Here is a 20,491-nt window from a genome sequence, read left to right as displayed (position 1 = left end):
ACCGATGGGTGTGAAGTTGGAGAGACTCCAGCTTTTAGCAGACGAAAGATGCAATTGAGCTGCATTATGGAAAGGGTTAGGATATAAAAGTGAGGATATTTCAGCCTGTGCTGCAGCGATCTTAATACTCACCCTCACAAGTACACCAACTTTATGGATGTGAATCTGTTGAGTACCACTCTTGAAAGAACTCATCAGAGAAGTTAGAGATTTGTATTTGACTGCATCCCAAATGTTCTGTGACTTTGGCGCAACCTTGCAGGACATTGGAAAAGGTGAAAATGGGCAACAGTCGGTGGGAAGACAGAAGCGGACTGGAGCTCAAATAAAAAAAGCAGAAGTGACCAAAGCTTTAAATGTCGGTCTGATCTGATTTAATGAATGAAGTGCAAACCTGCAAGAATCACAGCAGGCCCAGACGCAACGACTTCCATATTAACCAGTGATCAACAGACCACATTGATGGTCTGGGTGGGAGTTGTCATGTTGTTACTGACATTGCTTGAGAAGTTTCACACAGGACAGCATCGTCTGAGGGGGGAAAAGGGGGGGGGGGAGAAATCTCTCTCGCAGAGTTGGAACCTGAAATAACAGGGACACTCCTCCACAACAGCCTCTCTCAAATTATCACCTGCTCTGCCACAACACCACAAGCCCCACAACGTCTGTCATGCCCAGTGAGTGTGTGTGTGTGTGTCTGTGTGTGTGTGTCGGTGTGCAGGGGACATGTGCATATGTGACAGGTTCTTACCATGTCATCTGCGTCACCATCGTCAGTATCTAGTCAATTTAAAAATAAACACCCTTACATAAACAAATGTATGACAGATATGAAGTGAAGGTGGGAGGAGTGGAGGATACAAATAAATCTGTTAATGAGGTGATCGTGCGTGTGCGTGTGTGTGTGTGCGTGTGTGTCTGTGTCTGTGTGTGTGTGTGTCTGTAAGCTGTTTCTGGAGAGAATCTGTTGCAAACGAGGATTTCTGTCTTGACTCAGATTTGGTAAATTTACTCAAAACTCTAACTTACATCTGCTCTCTTTGATGGGAGCAGCAGCAGATTTTAATGAGCTCATGCTGTGAGTTTCAATGTTTTGTTTTCCATCCGATGTGGTGAGCTGCTTGTCTGAACACATCCGATACTGAATTAATGAATCACACAAAGAGTAGAAACATAGGGAGCTGACTGATGCTCGGGGGTTTCAGGCTGTTACCCAGATATGAGCACATCAAATGAAATCTTCCTGACTAATGAACACAGTGACGTTCATGTCATTTATCATGTGGAAAAATGTAAATGGAAGATTTTGTGTACTCGTGTTCTGGGGCTTTTGATCCTGGTTTGTTCAGCAGTGGAAAGTAGTCTAAATGTTCTCAAGCCCAGTTCAAGTTCTGATACTGTTGCACTGTTTATTATAGTTTCCTACTAATTTTACTGCTACACATTAGCCTGACGTTGTCAGACTCAAAATTCTAGTCAGAATGTGAGTCTGAGACCGCTCCATTGGGCTGTGATTATGGGGCGTGTTTCAACTGACCAGGAAGTAAAATTCTTCTTCGCTCAATTGGATAGACCTACAACCAATCAGAGCAACGTAGTATGTGACGTATGCTAAGCAACGCATTGTGAGTTATTTACTAACGACGGGTTCACACCGGAAGCTTCAGTGCAGCGCCAAGCCTTAAATAACAGCTGGCTCCCATCCACTCCCATGTTAAAACTTTGTGCCGGTCACACCGGAGGCTGAAGCACCGCGAGGCAGCCTTGGCGCAGCGCGGTGCTTCAGCCTCCGGTGTGACCGGCACAAAGCCGTGCAGCGATCTACTGGATCAACGGGTGATATTATTAGCGCTGCCCGGCGGTTCAGCGTCGCTTCAGTGTCCGTTGTGAACAGCCAAGCGCCGGGGCGATAGGGATTAGCGCAGTGCTCTGGCGTCGCCTCCACGTTCTGTGTTCCTCTTTCAAAATTAATGCGCTGTCGATGTCTTCTAAAACAGACTCAATGGCAGCATCTACACATCTCAGCTCGCCAGCGGCAGGCATGTTTGTTGAAAACTAATTCAACCCAAGGGCCCTTCAATGACGTGGTTGATTACGTTACCGTTGATCATCTGTCAATCATCGTATAAAGCCCGCCCTGACAATCTGATTGGCCCGGTCGGGCATAATTTTTTCCCAACGGAGCGACTCCAGACCGAACTGCCCGACCAAAAATGTTGTGGGCGGGGCTAAGTTCGTCTGGCATCCAGGCTAGCTACACATATCACTGGGAAATAGTCCTCATGCTGTAAATACAGTGTTACACACTTTTCCAGATAAAACGGATAAAATTCTACTTACACGTGATAGCATCAGAAAAAAAATAATACAATAATTATTCACTCAAACACTAACAAAGGTATTTTTATGTGCATTTTTTCAATCAATACTAATGTAGTTTTACTTTTCGTAGTTTTTAATCATCTAATTCGATTTTCTGTGAGACTTTAATCTGAATGGAACGTGCTCTCATATGGCAGCTTCGGGTGGAAAGAGTGCACTGGTTGTATCACCCAACATCTGCGTTGAACCTCACTCATGCTGGGAGAAGCTGACTGGGAGCTCATTCGTAAACACAGGTCCCATCATCCTGCCTGTGGAAAGCCTTGGTGGAGAAGAGGAGGCTGTTGAAGCTCCACAGGTACAGAAAGGAGGGTCTAAGCAGGTCTACAAGACAGATTATAAAACCCTCTGTGGCAGTTGTATTATTCTTGCCTTTATAAAAACAAAACTACTTTACATAAATTACATTTTTGGCAATCTAACGTTTGGTTGTCCACATACCTTTGGCAGTATAACATGCCTCTATCTAACCTTTGCTGCCTGTTTAAGTGGCTACATGCACACACATCTACAGCTAAGGTTTCTCTTATTTTACTTCTCCAGATTTTTTAAACCTGAGTTAAGAGGATTTGATATGAATGCTTTTTAATTTTCTCCTAACTCTTGGTGATAGAAGAACGACTGATGCCCACATTTAACCACGATTTTGAAGGAGTTGCAAATATGAACTTTACACACTGGAGCTTCTCTCCTGACACAACAACTAAATATCAAATGATTCATTGTCTCGTTAAAAAGTCTTGTCAGACTTTCGATGCCACAATTGACGCCCACATTTTGTATGATTCATGAATCCTTACACATTGCACTACGTTGGATTTGAAAAAAGGTGCAGAACCTGGCCTTTAATTCTCAGCGTTATGATTCCCGGCCAAACCTAAACTCGCAAGAAGTTGTTTTTTTCACTTATACACATAAAGGAATATAGAGAAGAGACTTAGTTTGATCAATGTATTAAAAAAAAAAACTTTGTGTATCAAAAGTCAGCATCTTGGAGATATCTTACCTCTCGACCCTGAAAACTGAAAGGTCTTCATCACTGTGTGTGTTTGTGTGTGTGTGTGTGCATGTGCATGTGCATGTGCCTGTGTATGTGTCTGTGTGTCTGTTTGTCTGTGTGTGTAGCTTATGGAGTCAGCAACATGGACATGCTGTGTTTACACTGGCTCTAATGCCAGTGTACCCGTGATTCACTTTGACACAGCAGCAGTGTTGCTGAGAGCAAGAGGGCAGATCTGACTACAAGAGGATGTGTGAGCGTGTATGTTGTGTGAAATACATTCTTAAAAAAAAACTTCTGTATATTATAATATATGATTTACATAACACATGTCTCAAATTACAAACACGTGCATAGGTGTGCACAAATACTCAAATATGGTCTAAATAAGGGGGAATTCTGGGAAATAAGAACCTTGCACACACACACACCTATCTTATTGGGACTCTGCATTGACTTCCATTTGTTGTGGACAGTGTAACCAATCCCTATCCCAAACCTTAATCATGACCAATTCATCCCTCACCCTAATCTTGATGTACACATCTTACTCCTAACCATGTGCTAAAAAGTGATGTTTTCGCCTGACCAGGCCCAGGCTTCAGTCTCCATGAGGTCTACTAGTCAGACAGACGTTTGCCTCCCTCATACTTCACTTCAGCCAAGAAAAAGCGTGACTCCACACTAGTGCCCTGCGCTGCGCTGCGCTCACAGCTTGGAGCTGTACATGACCTTCAGGGGGGCATGTTTTGGTGAGTGTGTGTTCACTCGGGAACAGATGATGTGCATCATGCGGACCTGGCAGTGGCGCGCAAAGCAGACCTAATTAGTGAGTAAAAGCAGCCCACCCCGACTCTCACACGACTCACAAGACCTCCATGTCCCGTCCCATCCCACGTCCATGCCCGCATGATGCACGGCACCTTCCCCAGCAGCTCGTTCTTACTGAGGCCAAAGGAAAATGAGAGCGATTCTGTGACTTATCCAGAGGGCACAGTGGCCCTCACCCTCACCTTGGTGCGCCAGTAGATGAACTGGCACAATATTCATTTAGGTGAGAAGTAAGCATTTAGTCTGACCTTTGCAGTGGCTGCTGTAATAAATGTGTGAAATCGGTCCATATGTCGTGTGAGATCATCTCGCTCCACCGCTGGGTTTCACCTTTTCAAGTCCGTCTGTTGTTCTGAATTGTAGGCGGCTCTCGGCTCGTGTCCAAACTGGCCTACACCAAATGAGGCAAATCAATTAAGGCTTTAATGCCAAATGAGTTTTCCCACCTGCTGTCCACCCCCAACCCCCATGTGAGCGCACGTGACCACACAAACACGTTTCTTAATGAGAAGTGGCCATGCGTAAAAGTATTCTTAAACTCTTTCTCTTGAGACCAAAAAAAGCAACCTCCACCATGCATATGTCCATTCCTGTCCTATTGGGCTTTCCCGGAAAATGCAGTGAACCATGTTTAATAACTTCGAATTTAAAGCAGAGAGTGGTGCGTTGCTTTTTAAGGTAACACCACCGTGTGGACAGAGATTCACACCCGCACTACCGCTGCCTTTCCTGTCGCTTCCTGGGGGAGACTCTCACCCCTCCTCCCAGGCTGACGTAGTGAGGATACCCGCTGCCCACGTATGTGGGCGAGAGCCGGCTACGGGTATAAAAGACCCGGGACTCCTTCACGTCACAGCCTTCAAGCCTCAGCGACTCGATCACCAGGGCTGAGCCTCAGCAGAGATAGCAGCAAGCAGGCATCTCCACGCCGCGCAGGCTAACTCGCTTTCGGCTTTGGTTCGAGATGGAGGCTCGTAGGACCATGAGGAGCTCCAGTGCCCACAACTTCAAGAGTAAGTTTTTTCACCAGCGTGCCCCTGCACGGTCCTGCTTTTGAAAATGCATTTCTGTGATTTGGTGCTGCAGCTTGTAAATCAGTGGTTCTTTTTAAGAAAAGAGAAGAACAGCCTTCATGTGGTTTACTGCTGAGTGTATGTTATTGTGGTTTTACGCACAGGCAGTTTTATGCAGGGATGCGTTTTAATTGTATGTAAACAGTCAGGTAGGTTCAATACCGTGTGTTTTTTTCAGTTATGTGTGTCAGAACTTTAGAAGGACGTCACTTAAAGAACTGCGGCTTTTTTGGACACATTGGTGCAAAAATTAGCTGTGTCAGGTGCACGCTATTTAGGAATCCGGTTTATCCATCTATTTGTAAATGTATATGATGACATTTTATTGAAATCACCTGCTTTCTAAATTTGTAAAGACTTTCCTGCAATATTACAGTAAGTTTACACAAACCTCCTCATCCAGTCTCTCCATCTCTTTTACGCACGGATAAATGAGCTTGATCGGTGCGCACATGATACTGAACTTTATTTCTCACTCCACTTTGATGTAAACAAGACTCACGGAGACCATAGAAAGGTTTTCTCTTACACCTAAAAAGGCTCCAACTCCGGTTCTCCCTCAGCGTCCAGCGCATCTAATGGTCCAACTTGTTAGTGGGTCAAGAGGTGAGCCGCTGGAAAATCTTGCGCGCAGCACATGAATGGGAACTTCATCATTATTTCATGCGTGTACTCTTCCCTTGGCTAAAACTTTTGTGAGCGTTATCCGATCTCTGCCAAGAAGCTGTTACAATATTAACAGGAACCGAAACCAATCCGGGTCTGGTTACCTGTTTTACGCGTGCCCTCTCTCCTGTAACAATCAACGGAAAACATTTTGGGGGGAAATAGCCTGAGAACTAGGATAGCAGGTTAATGTCATGCACTGAAGCACGTGTGATCCCTGCATGTTGTCTCTAACAAATTTGTATTATATATTAATTGATGATTTTTTTATTCTAATAATATTGACACAATAGACATTGATACCCTTGTTAGGTGAGCATGAGGATATTGATGGATGAATGATTTCTGTAATGTAATCCGGTGAATTATACATGAACACCAACGTTCTGGGGATCATCAACAGGTCACGGGTGAGAGCACAGCTGTGCTAAAAAGAATCACTGTGTTCAGCCTCGGGTTTGACAGAAGACAGCAAAGAAAGACCAAAAGCTACAATGCTCCTTCGCTGCTGACCTGAACTTGACGTGTGTTCCTTCATATTTCATCAACAACCTCCTCTTTCTCTGCCTCCCTCTCTCCAGGTGGACTGACCCTGTGGCTGATTCTGTGGCTGGTGGTGGTGAAGCCAGGCGGGTTGTCCGCATGCCCCAGACTGTGTGTGTGTTACCCTACGCCCATGACGGTCAGCTGCCAGTCCCAGAACCTCACCATAGTGCCGGCTGGTGTGCCCTATGACTCGCAACGTGTTTTTCTGCAGAACAACCGCATCGCAGAGCTTCGCGCGGACTCTTTTGGCTTTGAAACTCAGGTAAATACTGACACTTCCTGCTGCTGAATTGAAATTTGAATTTGAATTCTAAACAGACTTCGATTTTTCTTTTAAAAACATGATTAATTTCTCTTTAATCTATGCAGGTGCTGTGGCTATACGGCAACAACATCACATGGATTGAGGCCGGGGCCTTCAGTAACCTGAGGGTTCTGGAGGAGCTGGATCTTGGTGATAACCCTCTTCTGCGGCGCCTGGAAGGTGGAGCATTCAGGGGATTGGAGAAGCTGCAGAGCCTGCACATGCACCGCTGCAAGCTGGCCGCTCTCCCCCATGATCTGTTCCACAAACTGTACAGCCTGCAGTTTCTCTACCTGCAGGTACAGCCAGAATACACAGATATACCTAGCAACACACACTTGTGTTTGTAGGAACACACATTTTAGCTTCAGTCTAGATTTATGAACATATCAGTCCCTGTACGGTTTGCCCACACACAGGCTGCACATCACAGAGACACATGTATACTGCACAAGTAGTTTTCAGCAGAGACAATACTAAACGGACATTTCTGTGATCATCATATTATTGAAAAAGCACAATAGATCACTCTTGCAAAGAAGGGTCACTGTTAGAACATTGATTTGCTGCCAAATCCTCACATACTCTATAAATGAGTGTATAGTACATACAAATGTTCCCACACACAGCAGCAGTAGCCTCAACCCAGATGAAACAAAGCCAAAGACAATAAAACCAAACTGTAACTACAAGCTAATATGCAATAACATATTATAAGGGTAATCTCAGAGCCAAATAGTACATACATTTCAACTAAACCACATAAACCGAAAGATCCTTAAATTTAACTTCTTAAGGCCTAATTATAGTCCTGCGACTGCAACCGCGGAAGGCCACGCCGCTGCATCGACGGACTCGTTTTGGTTTATGCTTCACTCACGTGTTGCGCATGTTGCAACGCAATTCACCGCCAGAACACTAGGCGGAGTAACGTTTTGTTTCGAAAACAAAACACACAAAGAAGAGACGTCTTCTTCTTCGTCGAATCTTTATTTACATCGCCACTCTGGCTCCTAATAGCCTATTTCTGGCGGACAAATCCTCCAGTCAGTGACGGGTTATACAAGTGGTCATACTTTCGGATCTCTTCTGCCAAGTGCTCTTCTATTTGTTCCATATTCGTTCTTCTAAATCTTCCGTGATTTCCGCGTATTGTGGGGCATGAAACCGGAAACTAGACTCCGGACGGGATGTAGTAAGTAGACCAATCACAAGCCTTGCGGGCTGCGTGAGGCTCGCGTCGTTTTGTCGTGTAGTTAGAAAAATTGGCGGATGCACGCAAGCCCGCAGAGGGCACGAAAGGGGCGTGTTGTGTGTCTTGCGTGCATGCGTGCGTCCGTGCAACACGAGTATAATTCGGCCTTAAGCCCTCATGTCAATGAAAACACTGAATCAAATATCTTAATACAGCACTTCAAAACCAACACAACATAACTGGGTTACCAGCCACAATTTACACTTTTTTAAAACATTTTCAATGATTATCTTAAGTATTTAATAATTTCCTTCTTTTTGGACAGTCACTAATTTCAGTACACTGAAAATGATCTTTCGAAGTTTTTTCATTATCGTCCAGTGTTTTCTCTGTGAGATCTGTAGCGAGTCCCTGCCAAGCTGTCACAGAGAATGAAAGAAATCATTCACACATTCATCGTGGTTCCAGGTCACTTCTGATAACTGTAAGGCTACTTTCAAATAGGACATTCACCATTGTCCCCATATGGTCACCACAGAGGAAGTGGGGGTCTTTTTTCCTCCGGTCACAGCTGATCAAAGTGAAATCACATCACACACAAACAAAGATCTTCAAATAGATTTAAAGTTCAGTTAAGTTTGAGAGATTTAAGTGAGAATGTATAGATTTTTCTTGACGGCCATTTTTGCCATCAACTAGACCCAGGATTTGTAATCTTCCCACCTGCTTTTCCACAGCACTAAATCTTCTTGTATTCTGACCTTTCTCCAGGAGAATCAGCTCCACTTTCTGCAGGATGACCTCTTCTCAGATCTGGTCAACCTCAACCATCTCTTCTTACACGGAAACCGCATCCGTGCCCTTTCTGAGAATGCGTTCAGAGGCCTGGTCAACCTGGACCGCCTTCTCCTCCACGACAACCGCATCAGGCAGGTCAACCGTCGTGCTTTCCGTGACCTGGGCCGCCTGACCATCCTTTACCTTTTCAACAACACCCTGGCCGAATTGCCAGGCCAGGCCATGAAAGATGTCCAGGGCATCCAGTTCCTGCGTCTGAATGCTAACCCCTGGTCCTGCGGTTGCGAAGCTCGTCCCCTGTGGGAGTGGTTCCGCGAAGCCCGCATTGCTTCCTCCGACCTCATGTGCAACTCCCCGTCCCAGCGTCAGGGCCAAGACCTCCGATTCCTCCGGGAGCTGGACTTCGCCCTCTGCCCCCTGGCTGACCCTGGCTCCATGGCTGGAACCACCACGACCACCTTCAGCACCAAGACCCGCTGGTGGTTCTCCAAAAACAAGCCCGCCTCTTCGTCCAAGGCTCTGCACCAGAAGAGCTCAGAGACGGTAAAGGCCTTCCCCTTCGGCGCTGTAAAGCCTCAGTTCCCCCCCAAATCACCCGTCGAATCCATCCCTTACAAGTATGAACTGTCGGCCGATGAAGCGGCACTCCCCAAGCTGGACCCAGAAGAATACTGGGCCAACTATGGCAACGAAGACTCCTCCATCCCCTGCTTCGAGCTGGAGTGCCCCCCAGGCTCCGACAATTCAGCCTTCTCTTCATCCTCCCTCTCGCTCATCGCTCCATCCATTCTCCACCTCCTGACCCTCTCCACAGTTACCTTCTCCCTTCATTTCCTTTTTGGCTGAACCCTTGCCCTCGTCACTCCTTTTTCCTCCTCTAAACTCTCCCCCTGCTCTTTCCTACTCTAACATAAACCTGGATCTTGATTCCTTTCAGACACCTTCTGTAGGTGCTATACTGATGCAGGAGACAGGCGAGGCAGCAGGGAGCTCACCTCAAGAGCAGAGATCATTAAAGCTGACGTAGAGCAGGACAGGACTTCAGTGTTGAAGTAGCTGCTGCATAGTGGTTCAGACTTTTAAGCATGAAAACTGACTCTAATATCAACAGTCTGAAGGTAAAAACCTACAACGGTTTTGTGAAAGGACCGGTATGTCGTCTCAAGATGTTTTTTGATATCACAGCTGTAAACAACGCAGGCGTTGGGAATTATCAACAGCTACAACAAGTACTCATCCAATCATTGCTGACATTATCCGTCATAGATTTACCTTTATCAGAGAGATTTAAAGGTTTACATGGCATCACCAGAAGTAGGAGAAAGAGGTGGATCGACCCAGATAACAAGATGCGGTCGAGGAAAGAAAAGAGAATTAAAGTGAAAAGAGAATCAATACAGTGTGAGCAGAGCGAGTTTGAGATACATATCCAAAGGCAGAAAAGGACGAGAGGATCGTTATATCTGCAGCCAAGGCTCCTCGCCTCCTCCAGACTCAAACTCCTGTGTGAGATGCCAGCAAACATCCACCACCCACATCATCACTGTATATACACCCATCACACACCGCTCTGTACTTTAGCTGGCTTTGTACTTTCCTTTTTGTACCACTTAGTATACGACAGCTTGTGGTGATAGAGAGATAGCTAGAGCGTAAAACGAGGGCAAACAACTGAAATATGGAAACTCCTTCTCACCCCTTGTGTTTTCTAGTCTCTTCCTCTTTCACAAAACCTTGTTCCTGACTTCCCAGACTGAATAAAGAATCAAAAATCAATGTGTTTATAGGATTGATGGTATAGATTCAACATATCAGAGCTCACTGTGTCGACATGAGCAGAGTAATAGATAAATAGATGCTTAGTAAAGACGACGTGTTTCGCTCGTCAGGCTGTTTTGTGTGTGTTTCATTTTTTTTTTTGTGGTTGTGTCTGAGTGAAAGTGTTTTGAAGAGGTGACCTCTTCTGTGTGTGTGTGTCTGTGTGTGTGTGTGTCCTTAATGCACTAAATTCATATGACTTAGACCCTGAACTGTTTCAAAATTGCATCGGAATGTGATTTGATGTTTTTTTATCTTCTGAACATAATCAATAAATCCAAGGGTGTCACCTGGTTTCAATGACTCAAATCTGCTTTTTATTCTCACACAAACAATAAACTAATCAAAACAATGAAACTGTCACAAATAAAACCTTGAGATGACAAACTCTCTGACTACAGGGAATCTTTCTCCGCAATCTGTCCAACACAATGCCAGTCCTGATTGATATGTGAATTACTCACGCCGACCGTATGCTCCTCCTCAACCCTAGATGTTAACATCTGACTCATAACTGTGACTTTCTGGATAGAACATGAAAGATACTGCGACACTGTTAGATTCTGTATTTTTTCAATGAGAAACCTTGTATGAGAAGTGCTCGGCTCTATTAAAAAAATTTAAGAAACAATCACACTGAAGCGAGTTGTAGTTTCTTTGTTGTGTCACTGTCGTCTTTGTTCGCTGAGAACGATGCAGAGGAAAACAAAAAGCAGGCAACAGTTAGTCAGCTGCTACTTTAGAACAAACACAACCCATACGGACAAGAATAGATGGAAGAGGTATGTTAAACAGTATTGGACTGAAATTCCAGTAAAATAAGGGACTCGATGATGAATGTGATCAATATTATCACAGCATATTACATTTTGTAACTCTGACATCTGATAGCTTCAAACTTTTTGGACAAATATAAAAAGTCAAGAAATAGTTTTTTAACAGGATCATGTCAGCTCTTGTCAAACTCCATAGAAAAGGGCGGTGGTAGTTGTCTGTATGACAGTGTGTGAAGTGTCACCCAGTGAGTGTGTATGGTGAATGTGACCAATCCTAACTGTGCTCTCTCCTCGTCACCATGAGCAGTTGGCAGCTATATTGAGCTGCATTAGGGGTGGGGGGTGTTAGGGGCAGTGTTTTGCAAGTTCACTACTCTCATGAACAAGTTAAAAGTTCAGTTCATACAAGTAAACATGAATAGTTCACGTTCATAGTTCACCATTTAAATTCTGAACTAGTTCATATTTCAGTTCGTTTCATAGTTTTAAGGTGGACAGTGAGAATGAAAGACTTAACTTGTTAAAGAAAACCTTATCCATCACTACCCCTTGCCTTACTGTCGGAATGTTTATCAGACAGTGTGTACAAATCCCTCAGATAATAATAAGGTGCATCGGATCTCGGATGTAGTTGCTGAGTCTGCGTCTCTGCTTTCTCTTGCCATCTGTATATGAGACCGAGAGCTGTTGTGTTGCAGGTATGGCCCCTTTAAGGAAAGTTTGTAGTGTGTGACGTAGTGCACCAGTGTATTGTGGGAAAATACGCTAAAAGTGTGTTTATAAGGAGAAGTGACGGAGTGACCTAGAGGTGATGCGTGTGTTGCTCCTGTTGTATATCCGAGAAATAAAGTGGCCGCATTCCAAGTAAAGAAACATCTCCTCCTCTTTATTCACGGAGCGGTCCGGACGGCTGGTTACCGGCCAAACAGCGAGCCAAGATAACCAGTGACAGGGGCGGCTCCTGGTACAGGCGACATAGGAGACTGATTTATCATGACGTGACACATGCAATGTAAAACAATACATTAACGTCACACCATCATCCTCTAACGCTGGGGACGCACCGGAGGTAGAAGCGCTGTGTTAAATTAAATGGGGGGAAGAAAAAAAAAAAAAAAACTGCGCGCGCACATCCTGCGCAGAAGCCCATTGCGCAGGAATTGCGCGCGCGGCTTTTTTTCTTTTGTTTTTTTTTTTTAATAAAATTTTTTCCGGTTTTTATATTGAATTAATTTAAATTAACATTTTAATTAATTGGTGTAAGATATTTTGCAATTAATAGAAGAAGTCCTGCCAATTTTATGTGTAACATATTGCCAGCTTGAAAATAGGAATGATTGGGATTCAAACCCAGGTCGCTGTTGTTAGAGACCAAACACTTTACCAACTAGGCCACCTCAGCTGATGGTTTCCCTTTGGAACTAAGCACAAAAAAAGGATGGACAAATTACCGTGTGTCTGTTGCTGTCATTTTATGCTGCTTTTGATAAACATTCAGAGAAAATATTTTCTACTTTACTATCTGACAGCCTTACTTAAAAGTTACTTTTATATTTTTGGCTTTTAGATACTGGATGAAACCTATTGTTAGAGAATAACCCAGTGGGGGGGGGGGGGGATATTTTTTGAAAGAAGATTCCAGATTCATTCACTGATCCATGAAGCTTCCTTCTACCAAGTTGTGTGGTACGGAGCCGAGACACTGGCCAGAGAAGATAACACTTGGAATACGTTGCTTGTTTGGTCTGCATATGTGTGCCATGGGTGATGGGTAACGTAGTGCGAAGTCTAGTTAGTTGGTTTCGGTCATGGTTTCGGTTAGGCTAAATCGCGAACATTTTACGGGCACTGAGCAACGACATGATGAAAGCATTCGATTTAGACAGCGTCTCTCCTGAGGAGAAAGTATTGAAATGTCCCGAGGGTCAGTGAACAGGTAGGGGTGGGGCACGTGACAGTCTAGGCCAATGGCTGTAGGGTTTTGTGGGATGCCAGGCTCTCATTGGCTGATGAGTTGGCGTATCAAGGGTGAATGAGGTGTTAGGTGATGATGTTAGGAGTGTCGGAGTTACGAACAAGAAGTGTGTCGTGTTCGCTGGACTTTAAAAAAGTTACACATAAAGAGAGAAGTTTCCTGTCGTCTATACGTGAGGACGCTACAATATGATCGTGTTCACCGTTCAAATTCATTATTTGTCATTGAGTTGCGTTCAGTTCATCGTTCTCATAAAAGTGAACGTGTTCAATGAGCGCGTTCTTTTGCGTTTGTTCATGCACAACACTGGTTAGGGGGAAGAATGGAGAACATGCCAGAATGAAAATGTGACGATGTGTCCCAGAATCAGCACGCACCCCCTCACCAGACCAACTCTCACCATGGTAATCATGACGATGATGAAGTCGCACAGTGTCACGCATGTGATTTTACACATGCACATTCACTAATACACACACTTGATCATATTCAAAAAGGTTTGGGGAAGTTCGGTGGAGCGGCCTGTATCCAGCGACTCGTTTTTGTTGTCTAGCTCAATAACTATTCATCATTTTCACACCTTTCTTTGTTCCTCTTCTCTCCCTTTTGTTTTCCTCCTCTGTGTGATGAAAACTGCCTCACTCTTCCCAGTCATAGATTTAAGCGGAGTTAATAATTAAAACTGTTCACATGACAGAGTTTGCAATAAATGTTGTGCTTAGAATCCAGTATTGGAAATGTAATGAACCAGTGAAATACCCCTGAATTTTCCATTACACTCCATATTTCAATTTGCTTTTTCATGGCAATGGAGTGGGCGTTTGCCCTTTGTGCATGATTGCAGCTGCCTGGGTCGTCATGGGACATGTTGATGTTATTCCGCTGCAGGAACACCACCAGGCCATTAGCAGAGAGCATTTCTCTGAAGTTGTCAGACTTTGATGATGTATTCTCATCATGCACTGCACCCACTCGTTCTGCCTGAGTTTTTTCCTATTTTTCTTGAGGCTCTTTTGTGTGCTTGCCTGCCTTTCACATTCTGTCACTTCGTCATTGTCTGAACCCTAATCACTCCAGCCCCTCTCTCACTGCCTGTCACAAACGTCACCCAATATGGCTATTCCTGTCTTGGCCTGTGCGTTGGCTCATACGTGTTCTCTTGCGTGCCATTGCCGTGTTTGCTGACGTCTACCTTCACACATGTGCTACTGGCAGAAGACGATTTGAGACTCACACCCTGACGTCAGAAATGAAGAGGCAGAGAGAGACTTTCAGATGAATGAAATTAACTGATTCACTGCCACTGTAGAATGAGAAAGAACAGAGTCTGCTTAGTTTTTTTACATTAAAGAACACAACAGGTTCATGATTAAAGTCAAACAATGTATAGCGTTGCAGACAACCTGACAACTGACCTCGAACATTCATAATTGATGAACACCATTAGCAGCACTGTCACACTGATCAACTCTCATTGTCCGGCACGTGGAAACATGAGCCTCCGGGGCAGTGAACCTCTGCTCGTGACATTTCACCAAACGGAAGAGGAAAGAAAAAGATAGAAGCACCTCAGAGAGAGGAGGAGCTCCTCAAACCATCTGAATAAAAGTTTTGAATGGAAACCGACTTTTTTAAGAGATGCAGTGACACTTTGTTATGGGTTCACCCACTGAGCAATAAAAAGCCAATATGAGACTGGATGACAAAGAAGGGGAAACATCCCCAAAATTTGAAAAATGTCAGAGAGGAACACTTGAAGAAAAGTTGCTGCAGCTGGTTTTGAAATGGTTTTCATCTGCTGCCCAAAAGCTGGAGACTGAAACTATTGAGATTCATGGAATTCCACATGTGCCCCATGTAAGAACAAACAAAACTGGAGCTGCATTCATACACATGGAACTTCACTACAGTTCAATATGGTAACACAGTGACTTATAAGACCTAACAGTCAAGAACTGATTTTAAATGGAAATTGAAAATAATTTTCAAGTTATGTTCACTTAAAAATATGATAAAACTGGCTGTACGTCTTATAAATATAACACATGAGTGGCCCTGTGTACTGTATTTTGCTGGTGGGACTTGAGTGATGGCCTATGTAGCAAATGAAGAACTGCCTCCTCCAACTGTGAAAATGTAACTGGAATGTAACTTAGAGCCAAATATTCAGAATTAGTGCAGTTAACTTACATCTGGACCAGTTGCTCTGCAGCCAGAGAAGGTCGTTGGTTTGATCCCCAGCTCCTGCAGTCTTCTGATTAGGAAGACACTAAAATTGGCCCTGGAATGGGTGAATGCCACTTGTACTGCACAAGCCTAAGAAGCACCAAATAAAAAAATATTTTATTTAAATTTTCAAGGCAGCATTGGAATTTTACAGTGCAGAAGTGTTCAACAGATTTCATGATTATCAAACATTTAGACGACAGCAGACACCTTCATGTCAGCTGGAGGATCCGTGGGATCAGGCTCTGAGATGCTTTGGCATCCAGAATACAAAAAAGATCTGAATTTATGAATGAAAAATCTGCCTTCTGTTGGTGCTCACAGAACTGTCTGCATGAGTGTTTGTGAGCATTACTTTGTGCATTGTTGATCATCCTACAGCCACCAGCGCCGTGCATCCGGCCTTGAGTCAGAAGTAAAAGAGGAGAGAAGGATGGTGACGAGAGGGCACATCTGTCTGCTGGTCAGACAGATTTTGAGACAGTAGAAATTTGATTAGTGTCATCTGTCTCCATAACAAAGACACACAATGAATGAAGGATTTAATCATATAGCAACGACAACATGGGTAAAAGTGATTTCACAGGAGGTGTGGGTCTTGAGTTTGAGAACAAAAGAACAATGATTCGATGGCCGCTTGTGAGTCATTCGCACCACCTCGCTCTAGAATATTGTATGATCCATATTTGTTGGCTCAGACGCAACTTGTGACGTCCTTAAGACAATTTGTTTATGAGCCCAAACATGTGACTGCTGCCACGTTCCTTGTGAAACACATGGGGATTGGGTAAGGCTATTTCAGTAACACGATGGCTTTGGAGGACTCAAACAGACCCGTCTGTTGCTCGGCAGGTTTTTCTCCCACTTGCGTCTTGTTTGTCTTGGATCATGTCTCACAGCCGTCGCTCACAAGTCTACATTTGGGGACCTGCGTTCATCTGTCCCTCTGTTTACAGAGGACATAGAGTTCCCAGATGGTGGATTTATCTCCAAGTGTATTTAGGCTTTAGCTGAACTGGATGACGAAGATATGACACCGAGAAAAGACTGGCTCCTTCGAGCATGTCAAAGGTCTAAACACATATTCCCTGTCATGTCATGTATATTATCTTATAGGGACTATGGGTGTCAATAATATTCTAAATTATTTCATATATCAACACATCTACACAATATCTATACTATAGTGTTGCAAACAAGAACTGAAATCCCCAAAATCTGGTCAATAATTTACAAATTGCGATTTTTCAATAATCACTAACAGCATCTAAATCAGTATTGCCAATGTTGTACCACCACATACATACATATATATATATATATATATATATATATGGAGTTATCAAACAGACCCGTCTGTTGCATATATTCTAAATGCATATACTCTGCAGAGTCACAAAAATAAATAAACATTTCATAAATTGCAGCAAAAATTGAAAACACAGCTTTACAGTAACAGACATTTTTCGTGTATTCGCCTGTATTTCCAGGTGGTTTCGGTACGAAAACTTTTGCATGTGTTCAAAATAAGCAATATTAATAATTATTAATGACAACTTTGCTATGTGTGTGTAGTGCTAGATAGTGTTTATTTGATTTTATCTGCAAAGAAGATGTCAGAATAATGGTTTCGTCCGTCATGTTTAAAAACCCCCCTTGCTAGTGGTGCAGTCCCCCACACGCGCGAAACTTTTGTAACAGAGATGGCGTCCAAAACAGGTGGGTGTGTATTGTGTTTGTTTACTGTGTAGAAAGACAACTGGACAGGCTCCTGAGACTATTGTTCCATTATAGAATTGTCCTGTAGCCTTGTTCTAGTTAGTGTACAGGTGCAGTGCATTGTACCTCCTGCTATAGCGGCTGACATCTCGTGTTTGTGACTGATGCCATTGAGCCACCGCTAGCTTCATGGCTAACAGCTGAGCATCAACACTGGCGAGATTCACTGATGATAAGTTATTTAAGTTGTCCAGTTTCCAAGCGAGGGTTTGAGAGCCTGGCACTCGACTGACACGACTGACCACAATATCTGTTTATACAACGTGACCTTTAATCAGCCATTAATGGAAATATTACCTGTGTTATGAGGAGTACTGACTAAAAGCGTGTGTTGCTCAGGCCGCAGAGGGACGAAGCGCAAAGCGGAGTCTCAGCTGGAAGAGGAGAAGCCATCCATGGAGGAGAAGGGGGAGGAGAGAGATGGAGAGAACGGCCTGGAGGGCCAAAGAGTGGTCATCGAACACTGGTAAAAAAATATCACACCATACCTTGCAGATATAAGTGCTCAGATTCTTGGTTAAGGTTGAACACTTCCCCCACAAGTAAAATCAAACAGCAGATTTCAAAACTTGGTCAGTAATGAAATAACAAACACAATTATTTAACAGTTAAATAGCAACAGATATTAACAATATATATCCATCATGTGTATCTTAGACATAGTTAAGTGATGTTAGTAAAATCCTTAACTGCATAAGGATCTCCTGAATGAGGCTTTTTAATAATTACACTATGGCTTTAAAAATGTGATATTAATGAGTATAAAATGGTAATGATACCTCACATATGACTAAAACACAATAAATATAGTCACTACATCAATATGCAACAACAAATCTCATTCACAGCTTTAATTCCCTAAGCATCTGATAGTTGTCTGGTTATTTCTGGCAGCAAGAGCTGACGAGTGTATGGGCGTAATGCCGAGGAGGTGAAATCTGCCCTCCTGGCTGCCCACCCTGGACTGACTGTGATCCTCAACCGCGAGAAACCCCGCAGAAACAGCTTCGAGATCACTCTACTGGAAGGAGTCAAAGGTGAGGAGGAGAATGAGGGCGAATCCAATAATAAGTCAGCCATGTGGCGTCCCAAAGGGAAGACTGACACCCTCAGCCGAGTGTAACTGTTTCTATATTTGGCCTTTTATCGAATAGAACAAAACAACCTAAACTTAAGAGAAACAAAAGCATATTGTCAAATGTATATCAATCAGTCTATATACCTGTATATACTGTTATATTTCTAGTTTAATTTTGTGTGATCAAGCTATGGTTAGTTAGGCAGAAAATAAGCTAGCTAGCTAACAGTGAGTTAGTATTGTACATATTTCTCGCTAATAATGGATTGAAAAATAAGACTTGCGTGCATCAGATGTTCAAAAGAAGCTGTGTGAATTGAATGGTAGGTTTTCAGTAGTGAACATGTTCTGTATGGGTCATTTTTCACACGTGTGTAAAAATCCATTTACGTTTGTTTAAAAAGTAAGAAAGGACAAAGGAAAATAAAGATTTGTGGTAATCAATAAGATATTTAAGGATAAAAAACATTTATTTCAGACCTAAAGCAAATAAACACTCATGCATGAAATAACAGGAAATGAATACGGGTAATTTTTTACCCTTTTGCATTAAAAAATTACACAAGGGTAAAGGGTAGTGATACAAAAAAAATCTTTATTCATAAAGCAACAAATGAATTATTGATGATGAACAAAAACAAGTTAATTGGGGAATATCTGAAATACTGAATGATACAATTTGTGTTTACCCTTCCTACGATGCACGGAACAATTTCACTCAGTCTCTGTTCTCTGTCTCTGATATTATTCCTACAAATGATTCTGTTCTCTTTTGTCTCATCCCTAAAGAAACATCTCTGTGGACCGGATTAAAGAAGGGTCCCCCTCGTAAGCTGAAGTTTCCTCAACCTGATGTTGTAGTTGCTGCACTTCAGGAGGCTCTGAAGCCTGAGTAGATGTCCAGTGAAGGTCTGTGTCAAAGCTGTGTGACACTTGGAATGAAAACGCAAGTTGAATAAACTCAACTATTACACAGTCACACAGCTTTAATTTATAGGAGTGCTAAGTTTAATTAATTTGAGAGACAACAAATTAAAGATTGAATTTCTTAATATAGGCTTTTGAAACTTGAAATGCTGGAACGAAGGATCTTTTTTTAAAATACTATGAATTTCTTTTATCAAAAAATAAGTTTTACTCAAAAGACATTACTCATAGCTATTAGTTGTTGTTCCAGCATCTCCAAAGATGCTTTGTAAGTAGTTACTGCTGTTGTTTATTTGTCTTGATTCACAGTTCCTTTTTATGTATATTTTCATTTGACCTCCAGAGCCATCTGTTATAACCTATTTCCTGGATAATCATATTTAGCAGTTTGCGTCACCGACCAGAGGATGTATTAAATGTGTTAGTCGAGCTTATGAAACACTGTCAGTCTTCAGCCATTTTATCACATCTATCTCTTACTATGATGTCATCTTTGGAAATGGTCTCACAAACCACATGCAAGGTACAAATGTGTGTTGTGACTGTTTGTATTTCAGATTTTAACACAATGATTCTCTCCTAACATGCAGTTCAGGAGATTTGGCCTGTGGAGGCAGAATGACGAGGAACGACCAAGGAGAATCTTCTCAGTCCTTCTTCTGATGATCCAAGCCCCAACAGCTCACATCCTCCTGATACAGTGCGACACCTAGTGGAGCCTCTCTGAGACAACACGTTTTTATATTTTACTGTTTTGTTGTTTTTGACCATTCCCACTTTTTCTCAGTGGTTACTGTGCTTATATGTCTGTTTTGATGAATAAAGTGGATTCATGTTATAATGTGGATGTAGCTTTGTGTTTGATTTGCTTTGTGCTGGACTGACAGAATCATGAATGTATTCTGATTAGACAATAACTTAATTAATTATTACATTTTCCTTAAGCTATTATTCAATTAGGAATGGGTGCCTTAAGAGAAAACTTGGTCTATAAATAATATTAGACAAGATTAGTATTAAATATGTCACTGTGAAAATTCGTAATTTCTTGTGTTTTAAACTTTGAAATTCATTCAAAAAGTATCATTTTAATACTAAATCAGTATTACCAATTCTG

The 20,491-nt window shown here is 42.8% G+C and overlaps 2 protein-coding genes across 3 annotated transcripts; both read left to right on the top strand.

The window, feature by feature from the left end:
* Positions 1 to 5,177: 5,177 nt before the first annotated feature.
* Positions 5,178 to 11,097, top strand: rtn4rl2b (reticulon 4 receptor-like 2b). The gene is made up of 4 exons (XM_053428996.1): positions 5,178 to 5,226; positions 6,534 to 6,760; positions 6,868 to 7,101; positions 8,769 to 11,097. Exons 1-4 carry the CDS (start codon positions 5,178 to 5,180, stop codon positions 9,639 to 9,641), a joined length of 1,383 nt encoding a protein of 460 aa, XP_053284971.1. The 3' UTR covers positions 9,642 to 11,097.
* Positions 11,098 to 17,266: 6,169 nt separating this feature from the next.
* LOC128446067 (selenoprotein H-like) lies at positions 17,267 to 20,215 on the top strand. Of its 2 annotated transcripts, none has more exons than XM_053429021.1 (5): positions 17,267 to 17,309; positions 17,709 to 17,835; positions 18,264 to 18,406; positions 19,237 to 19,356; positions 19,965 to 20,215. In XM_053429021.1, the coding sequence occupies exons 1-4, from the start codon at positions 17,294 to 17,296 to the stop codon at positions 19,341 to 19,343; spliced, it is 393 nt and encodes a 130-aa protein (XP_053284996.1). In that variant the 5' UTR covers positions 17,267 to 17,293; the 3' UTR covers positions 19,344 to 19,356; positions 19,965 to 20,215. The 2 variants fall into 2 exon arrangements, with proteins under 2 accessions (XP_053284996.1, XP_053284997.1); XM_053429022.1 differs by having other exon boundaries at positions 19,959 to 20,215.
* Positions 20,216 to 20,491: the final 276 nt, after the last annotated feature.

Source organism: Pleuronectes platessa, chromosome 8 (assembly GCF_947347685.1).
Source record: "Pleuronectes platessa chromosome 8, fPlePla1.1, whole genome shotgun sequence".
NCBI classification, from domain to species: domain Eukaryota; kingdom Metazoa; phylum Chordata; class Actinopteri; order Pleuronectiformes; family Pleuronectidae; genus Pleuronectes; species Pleuronectes platessa.
The sequence above is the reverse complement of the archived record's forward strand: the minus strand, read 5'-3'. Positions and strand labels throughout refer to the sequence as shown.

Bases quoted from the DNA above. Each gene is read 5' to 3' on its own strand.
- rtn4rl2b (XM_053428996.1), top strand. From the start codon at position 5,178: ATGGAGGCTCGTAGGACCATGAGGAGCTCCAGTGCCCACAACTTCAAG. The intron at 5,227-6,533 runs GTAAGTTTTTTC...CCCTCTCTCCAG, and splicing joins CAGTGCCCACAACTTCAAGA to GTGGACTGACCCTGTGGCTG. The intron at 6,761-6,867 runs GTAAATACTGAC...TAATCTATGCAG, and splicing joins CTTTTGGCTTTGAAACTCAG to GTGCTGTGGCTATACGGCAA.